We start from the raw sequence: 20,519 nt of genomic DNA, 5'->3' as shown, positions 1-20,519 counted from the left end.
AATGCTCACAGATAATAAGCCCTCTTGGAAAGTAATTTAGTTTAGAACATTGATTGGGAGAAAAAAATCAACACAATGGAAGTTAGGAACAGAGACACACAGAGGTGCATAGCACCCCCTCCTCCCCTAGTGGCACAGCATAGAGATGACATTCATTTATCATCCCTGACACACGCCCTCAGAGGACAGAAAACCACGTGGACGACGAGCCCTGTTCAAAATCGGGAGCTAGAAACTCTCCAGCTTGTCATTCCTGGTTTTGTTGGTCTGATAGCTGGTCAAGTCCAGGGGCCTATCTGCATGCGGGAGACTTTTAAACACTTGAATGTGTACATAGTCGTCATCGCCAACTTGAACCTGCAAAGAGAGAGTGGAGTGAGGGGGGCAGGGACAGCCTCTGACCCCAAGTTTCCCTGCAGGACTGGACAGTTCGAGAAAGGCCTGGATGCGTGGAAACCGCGTCCCTTCAGGTCATCAGTGACGGGGCTGATGACACTCCCATCTCCCTCCTCCAAGGGCAGTGGATGCCCTCGTCACCCCAGCCCGCACCCCCGGCACCCCACACTCACTCCATCACAGCCCTTAGTTCTTAGCTCTGAAAGGCTCGGTCGTCTCCTCCAAGGATGCTGGGGTGCTTATGCACGTGCACACATACACACACACACACACACACACGTGCACACACACTCGTTTTAGAGGGCCCTGAACCCCCAGAAGCTGGGGCTGCCACAGGACCCCGCTTTAAGCACCACTGCCCTGGGACCAATGAGACCACGCCACCCATGTCTGCTCGAGCACCCACTTGAGGCGAGACCCTCCCGCGTGGCTGACACCCCACCTTGATGAGGTAGTTTGTGCCCGCGACCACTTGGCTCCTGAATTCCACAGCCTTAAAAATAGGGAACTTCTTCTTTTCCTTCTCTTCCAGCTGGGGCTTCACCTGCGGAAGGAGAGAGAATGCACACATCATGGAGGCTTCCCTCCTGCAAGAGTAACTTACACAGGAGCTCACTTCTCACATTACATGTTACAAACTGAATTCTAAGGCCAATTCTAAGCTCTTCTGTAACAGAACTGTTCTTCATCACCAGGGGGACCTGGGAAACTCTCAGCTCCAACCACAAATTCAGGAAGCGATTCCTTAATTCTCCCAAAGCTTTAATGATGCCACTTCAGTGTATCCTTGCCCTTCCTTTTCCAGGCCTGGGAGATTTTTCTATTTTCATCATTACAACACTATATAGAAGCTTATGCCCTGTGTGTGCTTTTACTGGACACCAAACACTTCATTTGAAAGACTGTATACACTTTTTAAATTACTCTTTTAAAATTGAAAACTAAAAACTTTTAAAATTTTTAACTAAATGTAATCTTCCACCTTACAGACGTGCCTTAATTCTCTTAACTGTCTCTAATGCTGGCACTCCCCAGGGGACTCACTCTCCTGTCACAGACGATGGAGGAGATAAAGCACTTTGCTGCATTTGTAGGTGATTTCTTCAGGGTGCAGGGCCTTTGGGCAGAGGCTGCTCCTCATCTTCAGTGTCACAGTCACCGTACTTTTGCTTCAATCCTGTTTCCAGGGTCTTGGCCTTTCAGTAACTGAGCATCTTTATGGAGGAAGGAGAGACCAGGTGTGTCTTTTTTTAATTTAAAGTGGAATCTAGTGTGGAAGTGCTCTGGCTGCCCTCTGGATGAACTGGTCGGCACTGGTGTACACTGACTTGGTGCTGGAGTGACCAGAAGGTTCTAGAGGGTTCCAGGGTTTAGTTAAACCAGCTGCAGGAAGCAGGCCAGGTGCTGGGAGACAAGGGGGATCTCCATCACCACCTGCAGGTGAGTCCCGGGAGCCTGGCCTCCAGCGCGTTCAGGGAGGGGCCCCCTGGGGGTGAGGATGGGGAGAAGACTGGGGTCTGGGCACTGAAGGACAGAGGGTGTTCAGCGGGGAAGAAGGCAGGCCCCGTCCTGAGGCTCCTCTGCTCTCTGCACGTGGCTGGAAGGTTCTCAGTGTGGTGTGTGCGTCTCCCTGGGGCCAGCGCCCACCTGGGTCTGAATACTTAACGGTGCTGCTGCCTGCGGGGCACTGTGCTGAGTCCGCAAGGAACTGACCCTGCAAACGGTTATAAACCCAAGGGGGTGAGTGACACCCACAAACCAGCCCGGGATCTGGGCAGGAATGGCCTCTCTCTTTGCCTGTTTCAGGAGCCGAGGCAGGAAAGCCCCGGCTGAGAGCAAGGACTGGTGAGAAAACCCAGATGGAGGGGGTGGAACAGGGAACATGGAGGCCTGAACACCAGCCCAGGCCACTGCCTGCGGACCACAGTTCACTGACTCCCTTGTGGACCAGCAGAGAGAGGGGCTGGGCTGCACCAAGGGGGCACAGAAGGCCCCAGGTCAGTCAGGAAGCTGTCCCTTCCTGGCCCTCAGGGACCAGGGTGGGGCAGAGGACCAGGGAAGGCTCAAGAACCCGGCTGGTGGGCACTTCTTGAGGAGGCTGGGACAGAATGCCCGACTCTGACGACCTGTGACCCGGGTCAGCTTCTACCTCTGTCCTCCTCTGCAGCCAGAGGCTCCATGATGCTGCCCGGCCCCTCTCCTCCTAGAGCCGCCCAGCCAGCGGCCGGCTCCCCCACGGCTGCCCCAGTCTCTCCAGGTAGCAGTCACACTGCCACTGACACGACACTCTCAAGTGACCAACACCAAGTCAGGGAGCCCTCTGAGACGGCCACTCTTCTCCTGAATGAGCTCACACACCTCAAAGTCCAGGGTACAGTGAGGAATGTCTTGGCCTGGAAAACCGGGAACCTTGAGGAAGGGCTGGGCCCTGGAGCAGCTGCAGGGGGAGAGCAGGAACCAGCGCCCAGGGAGGCTCACCCTCGGAGTCCCCACAAATTCCTCATTTTCAAAGGTCTCATGCGGCTGACTCACCCCTCTTTCCTGCCATCAGGTGGTCATACCCAGAGGCAGGACCCCGGGCTGACCGCCTGCCATCGGGTGTAGGGGTAGCAGGGGAGGAAAGGCACAGGAGACAAGTTTGTTTCCCTTTTCGTCTCCAGACTCAGGACTGAAGCCTTCCGTGCCCTGAACTTTGTCTTGCTTGTAAAGACTCCACGTTGCTGACACACGAGGACAGGTGGGGCAGGCCCCCTCATCCACCCTCACCAGAACCTTCTGCAGGGTCCCTTGCTGATGCCCAGGTTACAGATGAGGAAACTCAGGCATGGGGAGTCCGGCCACTGCCCAGGGTCTGGCCAGGCTCTGCCTCTGCCACCCAGCCTGGTCTGTGTCGTTTGTTTATGGTTTGAAAACTTTTGATTCGGAGGTGATTTCACACCTGGGCAAACAGTGCTGGAATCACAGCTCAGCTCAGCACACCTGGACACACTCTCCCCAGATTCACTGACTGTCAACTTCCCCCCAACCTGCTCCATCCTCTGCTCTTTCTCTGTGCAGGATTTTTCCGAACTACCAGAGGGTATTTACATTAGGGCCCTTCTCCTCCGAGCCCCTCTGTGCACATCCCCAGGCCTGGAGGGTATTCTCCCCGTGACACAGCCCGGGTGCAGGCCCTGAACCCAGCGCACTGCCTGCCTTCCAGTCTCGATCCCAGTGTCCTGGGCGGGCCAGTCCCCAGGACTTGAGAAGGACCTGGACCCCCATCCCCGCAAGGCAGCCCGGCCGTGGGCCCGGCCTACCTGGTTGGCGATGGCCTGGATCTCAGGCGTAGCGGGCTGCGGGTCGGTGAACCCGCCCGGAATGGACATGCTGGAGCTGCGGACAGTGAGTGCGGAGAGTGAGCACGGAGAGCGAGCACGGAGAGTGAGCGCGGAGAGTGAGCACTGAGAGCAAGTAGGGACACCCAGTGCCTACACCTAGTGTGGACCGAGGCCCCACCCCAGGGGTGCGGCTCTCACGTGACGTGAGTGGGATTAGGGCGCAGGACTAGGAGTGGGAGGGGGCGCCGTCGGGATCTGGATGGGTGCGACCTGACTTGCCGCAGCCTCAGTGACCCCCTCTTGCTTCAGGCACAGTCTTTGAACCAACGGTCCCTGTGCTGCAGTGCCACCCCCCACCTGGCTTTGGTGTCCTCCTCCCCAGGGAGGCGGAGGTAAGAGGGCTCAGGTTGGGGTGTGGCCCTGAGGGAGCCCTGGGCAGTGGAGGTGGGCTGGGACAGGCACCACAGGGGTGGGGAGAGTTGGGGGTCTCCCAGTGCGTGGGCTGAGTGCAGTGAGGGTGTAATCACGGGCCCATCTAGAGCCCATCTCTTATCAACAAAGTGATTAAGGATTGAGTCACAGAAAATCTGCAAAGTCCTGTAGCCAGGGCCTGAGTAAAAGAAGAAATCGTGGCCTGAATCGATCTTGGATCCAAAGATCCTCATTCCCACAGAACCCAAGGTTCTTGAAACCACCGAACTTGAAAGTCAGACTCTTATTAGAAGCGAGGGGTCCCTCATTCAGGAGATCTGGCATGATAATTCCTTCCCCACCTCGATCATAAATGTTTAGCACCACATCATAAAAGTTTATAGCCTCATCATCAATGTTTACCCTGTCATAAATGTTTAGAACCTTACCATAAATGCTTGAAGCCCACCAATCAAAGCCTGTCCCACCAGCGTTTCCTCGTGCCGGCCTGTTCTAACCTCTTCAAACTCGCCCCAAGGCCTGAATCGAGGAGACAGATCTGAGGGCACACATCCCCTGTCTCCTTGCAGATCGATCTCACAGAATAAAGCTGATTTCTCCCCCAAAAGCTGATGCTGTAATTAATTGGCTTGTTTATGCCCATTGGGCAGAGAACCCCAATTTTGTGTGGTAAGGGGAGGGTGGTCTGGGCCCACGGGGGGGGCGGGTGTGGGCTTTCCAGAGAATGGAGTGTCCTTGGGGGTGTGATGCAGGATGGGAGTGACCCAGCTAGGCTCCATTCTGTCCACCAGACTGCACAGTCACCCCAGACCCCCCTGTCCTGCTCTGGTCTCCGTGTCCCCACAGCCTGACCCAGTGCCCAGTGTGTGCCGTGGGCAGCGGTCGGCTGTGAGATGGCTGAGACATTTGGGGCCTGGAGACAAGTGGGAGGAGTGGGGAGCTGGACCTGAGAACTGCTGAGGGCAGCAGGGAGAGAAGTCCATGCCCAGCCCTGGACCTGGAGGAGCTGGGGGAGAGGGGCAGGGGGCTGCCAGGGCATCCAGACTCCAGGGTCAGGCCTGGTGCAGCCTCACTCCCGCGTGTATCTGCCCGCCTTGCCCTCTCATCTGCAGGGCCTGGCCCAGCATCCCACCTGTGCCGTCCTGTCGTGTGGGCTGCTGTGGACATCCCTAGCATGGGACCCGGGGACACAGTGAAGGGCTGACATGCGTGGGTGGACAGAAGGGCACAAAGGGCTCCAGTGGTGGGGAGGATTTGACTCCCAGGCCTCAGGCTGGTTGGTGGTGGAGGTCTGCAGGGAGCATACAAAATGGAAGAACTCATGCCAAGGACTTGGCACAAGAAAACGGAGTTACCGGCATAACTGACAATGACTTAATGGAACACCCAAAACCACAGACATGCCCAGAGATAACCAGCGGGTTCGACTGCAGACCTGCACAAGATATCGTTGCCGCCCAGGGCCCCATATCCCTCAGTGCAAATTCATTCTTTTGAATTAAAGTTACTTGAGAAGCAAAAAAGGCGTTCTGACCCTCCTGTCTCTGTTCCCCCTGAAAGCAAGAACTAAATCTCCCTGCTTTATTTAGAGTGTGGAAGGTGCTCTCCCCGCATCCTCGTCACCAGAGCTAGGGGCTTCCAGGCTGAGAAGCCTGCATAAACAAACCTCGCTAATTTACGACCTCCAGCCTAAACTCTGCTTAAGTTCCTCACTATTTATGTACCCCAAAGCTAAGCTTCTTTGTCCTGTCAAGTCCTCACAAATTTACTGTTTCTCTGTGTAGAAGATATACATACTGCCTGCTTGGTTCACTCTCCGAGCATCATTTCTTTATGGTCTCCAAAACGTACCTGTTAAACTGGGTTTTTCTCCTGTTAATCTGGTTTTGGGTCAATTTTATTATCAGTCCAGCCAGAAGAACACAAGAAAGGAAGAAGGGGATTTTGCCCCGCCTTGACAGTATGGAAGCACTATAAAAGGATGAGAAGAGGTTACACCGGTGCTAGGGAGCCAACCCGAGAGAGGACAATGCGCTGCTGGTCGCCTTGCTGATTCCTGTGCTTCTCACCGTCCCCCAGACCAGGCGGGAATTCGCTGGACCGATTTCCTGTTCCTGTTTCTTGTTGGACTGAGCCAAGGACAGTCTTTGGACTTTGCTTGGTGACCCCTTGCAGATCCAATGCCTTGTTTGGTGTTAATGAATATGTTCTTGTGATACTCAGATGATTTGATGTGTGATGTTTGCTCGAGTCTCTATAAAGGGACGCCGGCTTGTTATTGCCGTTCCCAGACCTCAGTCTCTTGAGACAAGATCCTTTGAATTTACCCTAATAAATTCTGGCATGGTGGAAAGACACAAAAGTGAGTGGACAGCCCATTATTAACCGCTCATAACAATGTCAGATCAAGGGCATTAGTAAAGGACTTGGTTCTGGCGGGATTTGGTTTAGGATTTAAATTGATCTGGCCCTCGGCCCTGTGGCGTACTGGTGATGGTTTGGGACGCTCCACTTTGGCGGCTCGAGTTTGCAGATTTGGATCCTGGGCGTGGACCTACACCACTCATCAGCCACGGTGTGGTGGTGAACCACTTACAAGATAGAGAAAGATTGGCAGCGATGTTAGTTCTGGGCAGGTCTTCCTCAGCAAAAATAAATAAATAAAAATTGATACCGGCCCTGATATTGACTCTCGTACATTAAACGCAGCATATATGGAGGGAAAGGAAGGTGGTCCTGTTGCCTTTTCTCCTCCTGCAGCTCCTGAGGCTCAACCCGCCGCTGTCCTGCCCAAGGTTTGACCTATCCTGAGATGCCTTCTGGTATCTGACCCTGTCTCCCTGCTGGACCTGGGTCTGTGGGTGCTCACACCTTACAAATAGGGGGGGACACCTGTGGGAGTACACAAACCACCAGATGAGAAGCAGCAGAGGCCATTTATTCAGAGCGGCGGGAGCAGGGGTCCAGCGCCATCACTCGGGTTTGGCAGAGACTCAGAGGAGCCGGGGGGCACGCCTTAGAGTGGAAGAAAGGAAGGCTCGGCTGTGCCCTGGTGGAGGCTGGGGCCTGGGGAGCCTGTGGGCTCACACAAGCTGGGCGTCCTGTGTGACGACCTCAGGGGCGTATCTGGCTTTCTCTGCTTGTCCTGAGTCAGAGGGGGAGGGACAGAATTGAGGGAGGCGGTCAGTCATGGCCAAGTCCTGCCCCTTCTGGACCCATGGCTGCAGAGCCTGTGGTTCGGCTTCTGGATGGTGGTTACAGGGGTTGTGGGTAGAGCTCTCTCGTCACCTGTATGTGGTCTGACCATCATCCGCACGGAGAGTCAGTCTCTCAGGGTACTAATGAAATCGGTGTTGCTGTATTGCTGCAGGTCCGGTCCCGACAGATGTTTTCAAGCTGCCATGGAGGGCAGGCTCTGGAGCCAAAGGCTTGAGTGGGATCCAGCCCTTGTACCTCCTGTGTGGCATAGGACTAACCGCTGAACCCCTCTGTGTGGATAATATTCATAATGAATCTCAAGGTTTTTTTTTTAAACACTAGATGAGTTAATATGTGTAATATGTTTGCGACAGTGTCTGAGTCCCAGGGTGAGTTGATAGGGTTATTACTATTACTATTACTGTCTATAATTAGTTTACTAATGAAAGCCTTACCCGTAATTAGTATTGCTTTTTCTATCCAAAGGCCCTGGGAGATGCTGACACTTATCTCTCATTCCTTGATGCCACAGTTCTCATTTTCCTAGAGCCGGGGGAGAGTATCCTGTCTCCCCACCAGGAGTCCTGGGGCCTCCCCCAGGGACTTAAACGTCCCTTCAGTTTGAAGTCTGTATTCAGAAGGTCAAATGTGAAATTCAAGCACTTTTGAAATCTCACTTATGAAATCTCTGATTTTCCCAGCAAAAGTAGAAGCCAGGAGTTTTCCTTTTTTTTTTTTTCCCTCTGTGTCTCATGATCCCTTCTTCCCAGTGGGAGAATTCAGCTGTCTTGCTCTCCTGTTCACACTCTTAGGCAGGTGAGTCACACTGGATCCTGGTTCTAATCTGTGGCTTGTGTTTCATCATGCAGAAATGTCATTGTTAGAATTTGTTGCTAATTAAATTCTAGCCCAAGAAAACGTTTGGAAAAAAAAAAAAGGAGAGAAAAAGAAAGATGAGACATTTAAACAACTAAGTATTTATTAATTTGACCAATTCGTCTTCAATAGCCAGGGAAATGTTAGTGGCAGTAAAGCTGAGAGTAGGTACCCCACGTGGGCTCAGCACTGCCCTGCCTCTGCATCAGGATCCTCACAGGCCTGGCTGCTGGGAACAGAGCAGACAACACAGGGGACAGTGGCTCGAGCTCCGAGCTGGGACTCCTCCAAGCGAAGGAACGTGAGCAGAGGCAGCCCTGACTTCCTCTGGAAAGGGGAGAGAGGCACAGAAATGGGGCAAGTCAAGGGAGGGAACAGATGTACAATCTTACAAGGCCGTGTCTTGACATGAGTACAGCCATGTTTAGCCGCTCCATTGACCTACAGCCACCAGCACACAAAGAAATATAAAGCTGCTTTCTGTGTGGTGGGAACTGGCCTTTTCCTGGGAACTGGCCTTTCTCCCACGGAGAGAGTTGCAAGTTGTAACATTTAAGGTTCTTGGAGCGTCGTAGCACGGGATGGACTGGCCATCTGTGCCGGGCTAAGACGATAACCAAAGAGAACAATTCACGTACACAATTACTGGGCTGGGACGTTAGCCAGGGGGCTCCGTGCACGTACGCCACTGATAACCATTTGTGTGTGGGAACACTAGATGCTTGCTCTGCAAACTCTGTAATTGCTTACTCTGAAAATTATTGATGGTATAAAAACTGATAGGAACTGAGACTTGGTGAGAGTTCCACCTGTGGAAGGGACACCTTGCCCAGGACGTGTGATCCTTGCCCAGCCGCGTCGATTGACAGGGCTCTCCCAGCAGTGGGGCATGGATGTTGTGAGTAATTGATTTGATGTAAAGTAATTGATTTAATATAAAGTAATTGATTTGATGTGTTCTCTTTTCGGTCAACCTGGTGTTTCTCTTTCTGGTTGATTTGTGTCATTTCTCTTCAGCCAATGTGGATGTTTTCCCTTTCCAGTCGAGCTGATGTTTTTTCCCTCTTAATATTTGACCTATTCAAATCTGTTTGCAGACTATCACCTTTACTATCCTCTATATAATAAAATATACCTTCAGTCCCTTTGTTTAGAGTGAAAAGTGTCTTTTACATCTCCGATCGAATCCCCGAACCTCTCATAACATAATTGGCACAGCGAGCAGGGTTCTATTAAAGAGATGCCTTTCCTATTCAAACAAAGGTAACTAAAGCCAAGGTGGAAGAAATTCCAGGATGGGAGGACCCTCCCTTTTGCACTCTGGCTGGGGAGTGGGTTCGTAGGTCAGGGTTATGTGAATCTTAGGATGCTCGTCTGCAACGATTTAAACCGTTGGATGTGACCAAAGCTTTGCAGACGGTAAAAAGGAAAAAGAAAGACGATGTTTCTTTTTTGGCATGGCGAGGTTGGTGTTTGTTGACTGCTTATCGCCGGGCTATAGAAGATAGGGATAAGATACAAAAAGAAAAGATACTCTTAGAGAAAGAAAATTCAGATTTGCAGTCTCGCTTGGCTATGATTCAATGTCAAAATCATGCACTGGGAGATCAGGCTCGTAACTACCAAGCTATTACAGAAAAGGCTGCTGTAAGAGTTGCCAAATATAAATATAGAAAGAGGAGAGGAAAGGTAAATGAACGCAAAGTTCATATGGCCATAGCATCAGCCAGTCCTAAATGGGACCCGGACACATGAGATGGTGATATCTGGGATGATGATTCTAAAACTGATTATGAGGAAGAACAAAAACCGCCCAAATGCACAGAGGCACGTCCTCTTCGCCGTCGGCGGATAAAAATAGATGGTAAACATTCTGTAAAAAAAGATGTGATTAAAGATTTTAACCAACAAGAAATTTCTGATATCTTAGCCCGGGCTACACAAAAGCCTAGAGAAGCCATTATAACCTGGCTTGTTCGCCTATATGATATGGGCGCTACAAGAATTAATCTGGATGCAGGAGATGCTTTTAAATTTGTAATTTTGTCCAATGATCCAGTAATAAGGGGAGCTTTCAGAGATTAGAGCATGAATGCTCACCCCCCAAATGATTGTAGACAAGACACTGATGGTACAACTTTATTGGCTCTTGCAGTAAAAAGAGCTCAAGATAAATACCCCACGGATGATATGTGGCCGGACACTAATAGACCGTGGTATACTTTAAAAGATTGTGTCCAAAAGATAAAAAAAAACCCATAAAACAGGCTATGTTTCTGGGGTGTAGTAAAGCTTTAAATAAAATAACTTTAAGTGTCCAGGTGCAAAACAAGTTGATAAAAACTGCACCTCCGGCATACAAACAAATAATTACAACCCTTCTCATAAATAAAACTAAAAACCCTATATCAACACTTGCAGATGAGATTATGCAGCTAGCAGACTTGGGAGACTGACAGACAACTGAAAACTCTCCAGGAAGGGAAAAAAGAGAAACATTCTTTAAAAAAGATAAAATGACTCGAGGTGATATGTTTTTGGCCCTACTCCGGGCAGGAGTACCCAAAGACCAGATTGATAGAGTTGACACTAAAAAATTATAAAAACTATATTAAAAAAAGGGCTAAATGTAAAACAAGTAAATAAAGACAATATAAAAAATGCTTCCAACCCAGTGCCTACTGCACCTAGTGTACCGCCTCCTCCCTCGGATCCTCTTCTTACTGACTTATGTGATTAAAGGGAAGGCCAGACCTCTGTATCGATTAGTACCACTATAAAAAAAGATATTAGACCACATGTACCAATTAAAATATTTAAAAAAATAGATCTACAACTAGTGTGCAAGTACTTGTAGATACAGGGGCAAAGGCCACCCTTATCTATAAAAATCCAACTAAGTTTCAAAGTACATCAATTCTGATAACTAGATTAAAAAAAAAAAAATTCAGGCAGTTACCACTAATCTTTCTATCCAAATTGGGCAACTACCCCAGTGCACATATCTAGTTATGATTGTGCCAATACCAGAATATATAATTGAGATTGATATTCTAAAAGGATTGACATTAAATTTAGCTGATAAACAATACCAATTTGCTATTAGAGCTTTGTCTTTTCATATTAATGCTATAATTGTGAGATGTTTACATCATAAAGTAAAAATTCCACCTGTCACAAAGGTGGTCAATCAAAGACAATATCACATCCCTGGAGGACAACAAAAAATATCTAAGACCATAAAAGATTATTTGGCTGTAAAAGTCCTTCTCAGAGTAACTACAGCCTAAAATAATTCTATCTGGCCTATTAAAAAAAGTAATGAGACATAGAAAATAACTCTAAATTACAAAGAGCTAAACAAAGTGACTCCGGCTATTCAAGCTGCCGTCCCTGATTTGATTACTCTTATAGAAAAAGTGCAATGTTATCCAGACACTTGGTATGCAGTCATAGACTTGGCTAATGCCTTTTTCACCATACCTATACCTAAAAGTGTCCAAAAACAGTTTGCTTTCACGTGGCTGGGACAACAATATACCCTTGCTGGACTTCCTCAGGGATATGTGCATAGCCCCACTATCTGCCATCGACAGATCGCTAAAACCTTGGCAAAGGTACCTGCTTCTGATGATGTCCAAATAGCACATTATATAGATAATATTATCATCCAAAAAAATAAAAAAAAGAGAGTACAACAACAGTTAAAAAAAGTAATAGACACACTTGAGGAAGATAAATAAAAAACTAATCCAGCTAAAATTCAGGGCCCAAATTCAAGTGTTAAATTTTTAAAAATACTTTAAAATAATAAAAAACAAAAAATTTTACCTAAAGCTGGACAAAAGATATTAGATTTTGCAGCACGTTGTAACAAAAAAAAGCACAAAAATTTATTAGATTATTTAGATTTTAGAGGACACATATTCCACATTTAAGTCAGCTCCTTGCACCTCTATATAAAGTTACCAAAAAATATATAAATTTAAATAAAAAATAAAACAAAAAAAAGCTTTTAAAGCAGCCAAGCATGCTATGCAGACTGCTTTAGATCTATGGCCAATTAAACGGAGACCCATTAAATTACAGGTAGATGTCATTGATCAATATGCCAGCTAGAGTTTATGGCAAAAACAAGGTACCCGACGTTATCCTCTAAGACTTAGAGTCACAAGCTTCCCTGTTCCAGTAAAAGATATAGTCCTTTTAAAAAACAGTTGTTAGCCTGCTATTGGGCTCTAATAGACTCAAAAAGCCTTACCCTGAGACATGAGGTAATTATGCAACCCCAAATACCCATCATGCACTAGATTCATAGCATGCCTGTTACTCATAAAATTAGACATACAAAAATTTAATATCATCAAATAAAAATAGTACATTCAAGATCGGGCCAAATCTGGCCCAAAGGGGTTATCTCTATTACATAAACAAGTGTCTCAATATAGCAGTGAGCCAACTGTGTCACCCAAGACTGATATAACAAAATCTCCTGTTAAATGGCGTGTCTCATATGATCAATTGACTAAAAAACAACAAAAACATACCTAGTTTACAGATGGTTCTGCCAAAATGATATCGGGCTCACAAAAATAGAAAGCAGTTGCCTATAACCCATCCACCCAACAAACAATTGTCACCACCAGAGATAATATAAGTAGCCAATATGCTAAACTTTATGCAGTGTATCAGGCACTTCAACAAGAACAGGGGCAACAATATTATATATATACTGATTCATGGGCAATGGCACAAGGTTTGGCAACATAGATGCCACAATAAAAAAACATAATTAAAAAATTAATAATAAAAAATATAAAAAAATTATAAAAAGACATATGGTTATGGTGTCAAAACACGATTGTTACTATATTTCATGTTGATGCTCACAGTTCTTTAATTTCTGCAAAACAAAAGCATAATTCTCATGCTGATCAGCTGGTGCAAATACGTGCAACGCACAACCCAGGCTTAGCACAATGGGTCCACAAAAAGATTAGACACTCGGGAAAACAAACTTCATACAGGTGGGCACAACAAAGGAAAATCCTTGTCACCCATGATAATATTGCCACTACAGTACAACAATGTCAGTTATGCCAACAGTTAAATAAAGAGAGAGTTCTACACCCCCACCAAGGTCATATCCAAAAGAGATTATTTCCCGCCCATACCTAGCAAATAGATTTTATTAGACCATTGCCAAATTCTTGTAAATATACTTATGCCTGCACTGCTGTTGATACATAGTCTAGTTATTTATTAGCTATACCAGCTAAAGTGGCCACCCAACAGAGTGCCATAAAATTATTAAATACAATTAAGTTATATTATAAAACACCAAAGCAAATTCAGAGTGACAACGGTTCCCACTTTACAGGTAAGTTGATTCAAACTTATACCAAAAAAAATTATATAAAATAGATTTATCATATACCTTATTGCCCCCAAGCTGCAGGCCTCATAGAACAAATAAATAGATTGCTTAAACAACAATTAAAAAAAACTTGGTCATAGCTCATTAAAGGGGTGGCACAACCATCTAAGTACTGCTCTAAATATGTTAAATAACAGGCCACTAGGCCCTAATGAGACTCCTCTATCAAGGTTATTACCAGCAAAGATTACAAAAGTAGCAACCGCCACCCATGCGTTTATGACCCTAACCTATTGGCCCTTGACTCAGTCTGCTAAACCGCCTTTTCGTGCCACGGCCGAAGCAGCTAGATTAGATTTATCTACCGTTCATTCTATTCAATTGCCCCCTAAAAAGCAGTCTATAGTCCCTACTGGGATAGGGGTACAATTTCCCAAAAATACCTTTGGTTTGTTAAAAAGACGCTCTAGACTAACAGCAAAAGGTATTGATATACTGGGAGGAGTCATTGATCCAGATTACCAAAAAAAAATAAAATTTATATTATATAATAGTAGTGACACAGTACTAAGTGTAGAGTCTGGGGAACAAATGAGACAATTATTGGTGCTTCCCCTCTTGACTCCAAATGTGTCACAAGGACAACCTCCAAGTAAACTAACTAAAAAAAAAAGCAAAGATTTGGGTCTACAAATAGATAAAAACCTAGAGCAAAGGTGTAGGTAACCCACCCACCCACCCAATGCGGCTCCCCATGCGGCAAAAGTAGTGGCCCAAGGGCCCACTACAACACTCATAGTTATGTATACAAAAAATAAACAGTTATATCATGTTCCTAAAAATTCTGTTTCTTTGCGTGAATAGATACTCCTGCTGTGCTCGCTATGCTATGCTGCAACTCCATGTCTGCTGCAGACCTACACCCCAACTAATGTCTCCATAGGACAACCTTTAACCCTACACTGTTAGACCAACTGCTGTACAGTGGTGGGACCTATAACCTAGACTACAAATCGCCAAAAAATTTGATCTCAAAAACATCAAGCAACTTCTCAATATAAGATAATTTCTCTATTACCCTGCCTTCTGCTACCCTCCGTGATGGGGGCTGGTCTGAACTTCTACAAGCTAATTTGTTAGGCCTACATGTTATCTTATCTAATGTTATCTTTGATGCTGTACATGATTTGCAAAATCAAGCTAATATTTCATATTCTAAGAGATTATTTGGTTAGTTACCTTGGGGTTTGGGTCCTTTATTGTGAGATAGTTTTATAATTATTATAGTCATTAGATGTTAAGTTCTTAGATGTGCCTTATATACTTGTGTGCAAAGTTCATTGTCTGTACATATGGTGTCTTATAGTTAATAAAGACGGCCACGGCCAAAAATGTCTTGACATGAGTACAGCCATGTTTGGCCGCTCCATTGACCTACAGCCACCAGCACACAAAGAAATACAAAGCTGCTTTCTGTGTGGTGGGAACTGGCCTTTTCCCAGGAACTGGCCTTTCTCTCACGGAGACAGTTGCAAGTTGTAACATTTCAAGGCTCTTGGAGCGTCGTAGCACGAGATAGACTGGCCATCTGTGCCGGGCTAAGACGATAACCAAAGAGAACAATGCACGTACACAATTACCGGGCTGGGACGTTAGCCAGGGGGCTCCGTGCACGTACGCCACTGATAACCATTTGTGCGTGGGAACACTAGATGCTTGCTCTGCAAACTCTGTAATTGCTTACTCTAAAAATTACTGCTGGTATAAAAACTGCTAAAAACTAAGACCTGGTAAAAGTTCCACCTATAAAAGAGCCGCCTTGCCCAGGACGTGTGATCCTTGCCCAGCCGCGTCAATTAACAAGACTCTCCCAACAGTAAAGCGTAGATATTGTGAGTAATTGATTTGATGTAAAGTAATTGATTTAATATAAAGTAATTAATTTAATATGTTCTCTTTTCAGTCAACCTAGTGTTTCTCTTTCTAGTTGATTTGTGTCATTTCTCTTCAGCCGATGTAAATGTTTTCCCTTTCCAGTGGAGCTGATGTTTGTTCCCTCTTAATATTGGACCTATTCAAATCTGTTTGCAGACTATCACCTTTACTATCCTCTATATAATAAAATATACCTTCAGTCCCTTTGTTTAGAGTAAAAAGTGTTTTTTACGTCTCTGATCGAATCCCCGAACCTCTCATAACAGGCGGTTGCTGTAAACTAATGTCGGCAAAGGATTTTCTGAGCTTGGAAGCGTCAGAAGAGTCAGAGGGAGAGCCTGGGACCCACATGGGGCAGCGGACTCTCTGGGGGCACCTGTTGCATCTGTCTTGGGCCATCCTGCTATTCTCTCAGTGTCTCCTAATGACCTGTGTCCTTATCGGGGTCCCCAGCAGACAGACAGGTGGCATTGGGCCTGTTCCCCTCCTCTATACCTCTCACAAAGGAGGCACTAAATAAATATTTGACTCCTTACCCAGTTGCGTAATTCACAGATAAAATTTCACAATTACAGCAATCAATGCCAGGAATGTATCTTAAGGAAAACTAGTGGATGGACAGAAGATTTATCTATAAAAATGTCCACCCCAGAGGCTGGCCTGGTGGCCTAGTGGTTAAGTTCAGCATGCTCCGTTTCGGCAGCCTGGGTTTGGCTCCTGGGCACAGACCTACACCACCAGTCAGCAGCTATGCTGTGGCGGTGACCCACATACAAAATAGAGGAAGATTGGCACAGATGTTAGCTCAGGGAAAAAAGAAAGAAAAAATGTCTGTCCCAGAAGTTAGGAGGCACCTCAGAGCCCAGCCTCCATCCAGAGCAAGGAGCACCGTGCAGCTGGGAAAAAGCGTGTATACAGCGGTGTGTCCCCAGGGACCCTGAGGTGTGCACCCCAGGTGCTGTGGTGATGCCGAATTCTCACATTGGATTCCCTGGGGCTCCACGGGTCTAGGCAACTGCAGGATTGAGGATATTCACTGAAATGGAGCAGTAGCCATCTCAGGGTGGGATAGGGCTATCTATCTGAGATGCTCTGCATTTTTCCAAAGTTTCATTTAAAGGACTTTTTGTTTTTAGAAACAACAGTTGTTTTATTTCGGAATACTGTATAGTCTTGAAAAGTTAATGATATCACAGGAAGATGCTAGGTATGGTATTGAAAAGCAGGTTCAAAATTGACAACATAGTGCGATTAGTATAATTAATACATAACATCAACAAATTAATATAATTTATAAAAATCCTATGCACAGAAAATGAAGAACAGATATGTCAGAAGTTGTTCCTTTAGGCCATGAGACTCTGACTGTTTCCCTCTTCTATATTTTCTTAGTCCCTAATTTTCTTTAGTAAAAAATTGAGGGAGTGAGTATCGGGGGACAAGCACACAATAGGAAGCGAACGAGTTTGAGGCTGGAGAGGGGCTCTGGAAGCAGCAGGCCGGGGCTTTGGGGGACAGAGCAGGGGTCCAGGGGGGGAGGGGGCTGGGCCATGACAATGGCCAGAACCAGGGCAGGCTGTCTAATTTTGTTATGGAACCTGAAGTAGCTTCCTCCCTGTTTCCGCTTGTGGAAATTAATAAAGGAAACCTTAACTCAATTGGATCAGGAAGGCCTGCAGGGGGAGCTCTCACGCATTATCAATCTCACACATTATCAATCACACCAAACAGGAAGAGACAGAGGCTTGCATCTTCCACAGGAAGTACAACTATTTTAAGACTGAAGGAAGATTTCTCTCCCTACCTGGCATCAGCCCAGCCAATGAGAAACACTGCAGCTCAGCCAATGAGAAGCTGTTGCCGCCCTGAACTGTTACTTTCCCCCAAAGGACTTTCCTTTAGAACAGCCCCTCCCCTCCCCCTTTTCTCTATAAAAGCAGCTCCCATCCTTTGCTTCCTGGATTTGCCTGTGGTTTGCCATAGCATGCATGGCCTGAATTGCCATTCTTCTGGCTGTTCCTGAGTAAAGTCATTTTGAGGGTAAAATAACAGGAAAATTTGCTTTCAAGTTGACATCCTGGACTTCACTCTTTTCCCTGTGCTGACTTTGTTTTGTATCTTTGTATCCATAATAAATCATAGTGGTGAGTCCTCCTAGGAAATCAATGAACTTGGGAGTGGTCTTGGGGGCCCCTGCCACATGGCCCTTTACAGAAAAAGTCTGTTGAGCCCCAACCTACACAAACACGATTGTCACACCTAAGAAAATAAACAGTTATTCTGCACTATAATCTAACATCTAGTCTATATGCAAGCTTTCCCAGTTGTCTCCAAAATGACTTTATAGTTTTTTCTTTGAACCAGGATCCAATCAAGATTTGCACATTGCATTCCCCCTCTTTTACTTTTATTTTATTCACTCCTTCATTCGTGATGCTAACTTTGTGAAGAGACCTGGACAGTTGTCTTGTGGACTGTCCCAGATCTGGGTTCATTGTTATGCACGGGGGACGGCCTTCCCTTTCTCCTGACAGCCACGGTGCAGACCCAAAGGCTGGACGAGGGTCAGGCTAGACTGCCCCACAGATGCTGCTGCCGCTGCCCAGGTGAGGGTGCCTGCCAGCGGTGGCAAGCCATATGGAGTAGGGGCTGGTACTCGTGCAATACCCCATCCCCGACACCTTTCTATGGCCGTTGTGGAGTTTTCTGACGGCCTTTGCCTGAATCAACAATTAATTAGGGGGCAGCACAGGGTTTTCTCCTAGTATTCCTTCTGCCTGTGCTCACTGGCGTTCTTTTTTTCTTTTTTCTTTTTTACTGAGGAAGGGTCGCCCTGAGCTAACATCTGTTGCCAATCTTCCTCTGTTTTGTATGTGAGTCGGGTCACAGCATGCCCACTGATAGACGAGTGGTGTAGGTCCACGCCCAGAAACCAAAGGTGGGCAGCGGAAGCGGGGTTCGTGGACCTTAACCACTAGGCCACCGGGGCTGGCCCACTCGCTGACATTCTTTGCTAAAGAAAAGCCTTTTCTCATCAACCGGGTGGACTACAGCCCCCCGCCAAAAGTCAGGCACACGCTTAACGATCTCCCTTTAATTGCAAGTGTCAGGAGCGGACTTCCACCCAGAGGAGGGCCAGGCAACGGCGCTGTCATTGCTCCGCCTGGCCACTACGCGGCGGTGGTGTGATGCTCGGGCGAGGTCGGCGCTGGCCTGTGACGTCACTCCTCGCGCCCGGGGAGACCGGCGTGGTCGTGTGACGTCACGCGCCCGGGGGAGGGCGGCGCGATCTTGTGTCGTCACTCCGCGCGTCCAGGCGAAGCGGCGCTGTCGCGGGTGTTTGGGGGTCTGCGCGGTGGTGGCCATGGGTCCGCGCGTGCAGCTCCCGCCCGAGATCCAGCTGGCGCAGCGCCTGGCGGGGAACGAGCAGGTGACGCGGGACCGGGCGGTGAGGAGGCTCCGGAAATACATCGTCGCCAGGACTCAGCGGCCCACAGGTTGGCGCGGGGCTGCGGGGTGTGCGGGGGGCCACCTCAGGGGCCGGGCCGGGCGGCGGGGCGCGGGGCGGCCGGGGGCGGCGGCGGCCGGGGGCCTCCGAACCGCGTGGAGCCTCCACGTGGCCGGGCCGGCGGGCGGCGCTTCCTCCGGTCCCCGCCCCCGGAGCGCTCAGCCTTGCGCCCCCTCCCACGCCCAGGCCGCTCGGCCCCCAGCTCGGGGACGGTGACCACTTGTCCCTCTGCGTGGACTCCCCTCCCCAGCCCCATATTTCCTTTTCCCGGCTCAGACCGCCCTCTTGCTGGGAACCGTTCCCACTCAGACCGTATACACCGGTGCCCACTGTTTGGGCATCCCGTATTTTTCTCTCCGAGCGCAGTTGTCGCTGTTGGTAGCTTTCTCTTTGTGTAATTATTGGGTTGTCGCCTGAGTTTCACTGTACTCTACGCTCCGCGAGGGCAGAGAACAAGCTGCTTGTTATCTGCTGTCTGTAACGGTGGCCCCCCATCAGCAGCCTCAGCATCACCATCACTTGCACGTTTGTTAGCATTGCGAATTCTGGGTCCCGTCCCAGCCCTGCTGAATCAGAAACCCCGGCGGTAGGGCCAGCGCTCTGTGTTTTGAGAAGCCCTCCAGGTGATTTCCGTACGAGAACTCAAGTCTGAGATCCACTGCTCCAGGAACAGCGTGCCAGACACATAGTTAGGACCTAAGTAAATATTTCGAGTGGTTTTATGTTGCTAGCCTGAATGAGTTGACTTTTCCTTTTAAAATTTGAGGTATAACAGAAAAGTGCACAAACTCCTAGTGTAACGCTGGATGCATTATCACCAACAAGTTCGCCCGTGTCGCCACCATCCAGCTCAGGAGATGGTGGCTCACTCAATTCTGAATCTCCAAAAACGGAGTAATGTGCCTGATACGTGAGATTCTCAGTGTTTATTGAGTGAATGAAGTGGCAGTTACCTGGGGGAGGCCCTATAGCCACAGGCCCGGCAGGTTCTGAGTCCGGAGGACGGCTTGAGAGGGGAAGGCCAGGTGCCTTTTCGATAGGAAGACTTGGGTCTGACTCAGGCGGTCCCATTTCTCTGGCCTCGTTCCTGGCGCTGAAGGGCTGGCTTCACTTAGTCTGAGTGTTGCTGTTTTGGTGCAGGTGGTTTCACTCACGATGAGCTGCTGAAGGTGTGGAAAGGGCTGTTTTACTGCATGTGGATGCAGGACAAGCCCCTCCTCCAGGTGAGTGTGTGGGAAGGTAGCGGAAGAAGCTGGAGCAGGGGTGTCAGTGGGAGGACAGGTGGGCACGTGCTCGGCCCTCGTTGTAATGTAGCCACAGATGCTGGATGGAGTTTCACAGCTTCCATGCTTTTTTTTTGTGGCCAGACGGCCTGGGCCTGTGGTTAGAGTGTGTCTTACGTTTGCTGAGTTGTGCACCATGGCGACGCAGCTGATGGCAGCGCGGTCACGGCGTGGCTGAGAACCCAGGTATCTGC

The 20,519-nt window shown here is 48.1% G+C and overlaps 2 protein-coding genes across 3 annotated transcripts in view; one reads left to right on the top strand and one right to left on the bottom strand.

The window, feature by feature from the left end:
* Positions 1-214: 214 nt before the first annotated feature.
* On the bottom strand, positions 215-18,900 carry LOC147913388 (leukocyte cysteine proteinase inhibitor 1-like). Its single transcript, XM_087417852.1, has 5 exons — positions 18,709-18,900; positions 4,074-4,165; positions 3,696-3,771; positions 839-940; positions 215-357 (listed from the first exon to the last, which is right to left on the bottom strand). The coding sequence occupies exons 1-5, from the start codon at positions 18,898-18,900 to the stop codon at positions 229-231; spliced, it is 591 nt and encodes a 196-aa protein (XP_087273978.1). The 3' UTR covers positions 215-228.
* RRP1 (ribosomal RNA processing 1) overlaps positions 18,840-20,519 on the top strand; it is a 22,660-nt gene continuing 20,980 nt past the window's right edge. For both annotated transcript variants that reach the window (XR_015548701.1, XM_004429719.3), the window contains exons 1-2: positions 18,840-19,031; positions 20,183-20,265. Coding sequence is in view for 1 of the 2 variants with exons in the window: in XM_004429719.3 (XP_004429776.1) it covers positions 18,899-19,031; positions 20,183-20,265 (216 nt within the window). In the remaining variant the exon portion in view is untranslated. The remainder of the gene's footprint in view (positions 19,032-20,182; positions 20,266-20,519) is intronic.

This window comes from Ceratotherium simum, chromosome 27 (genome assembly GCF_057802395.1).
Source record: "Ceratotherium simum simum isolate JZ-2026a chromosome 27, ASM5780239v1, whole genome shotgun sequence".
Classification (NCBI taxonomy): domain Eukaryota; kingdom Metazoa; phylum Chordata; class Mammalia; order Perissodactyla; family Rhinocerotidae; genus Ceratotherium; species Ceratotherium simum.
Note: the sequence above shows the minus strand (reverse complement) of the source record. Positions and strands in the feature narration are given on the sequence as shown.

Coding starts and splice junctions, on each gene's coding strand:
- LOC147913388 (XM_087417852.1), bottom strand. CDS start 18,900: ATGGCCACCACCGCGCAGACCCCCAAACACCCGCGACAGCGCCGCTTC. Junction 4,166..18,708: donor GAGCATCACACCACCGCCGC/GTAGTGGCCAGG, acceptor TGCCTGTCCCAG/CCCACCTCCACTGCCCAGGG. Junction 3,772..4,073: donor GAGGAGGACACCAAAGCCAG/GTGGGGGGTGGC, acceptor CACTGTCCGCAG/CTCCAGCATGTCCATTCCGG.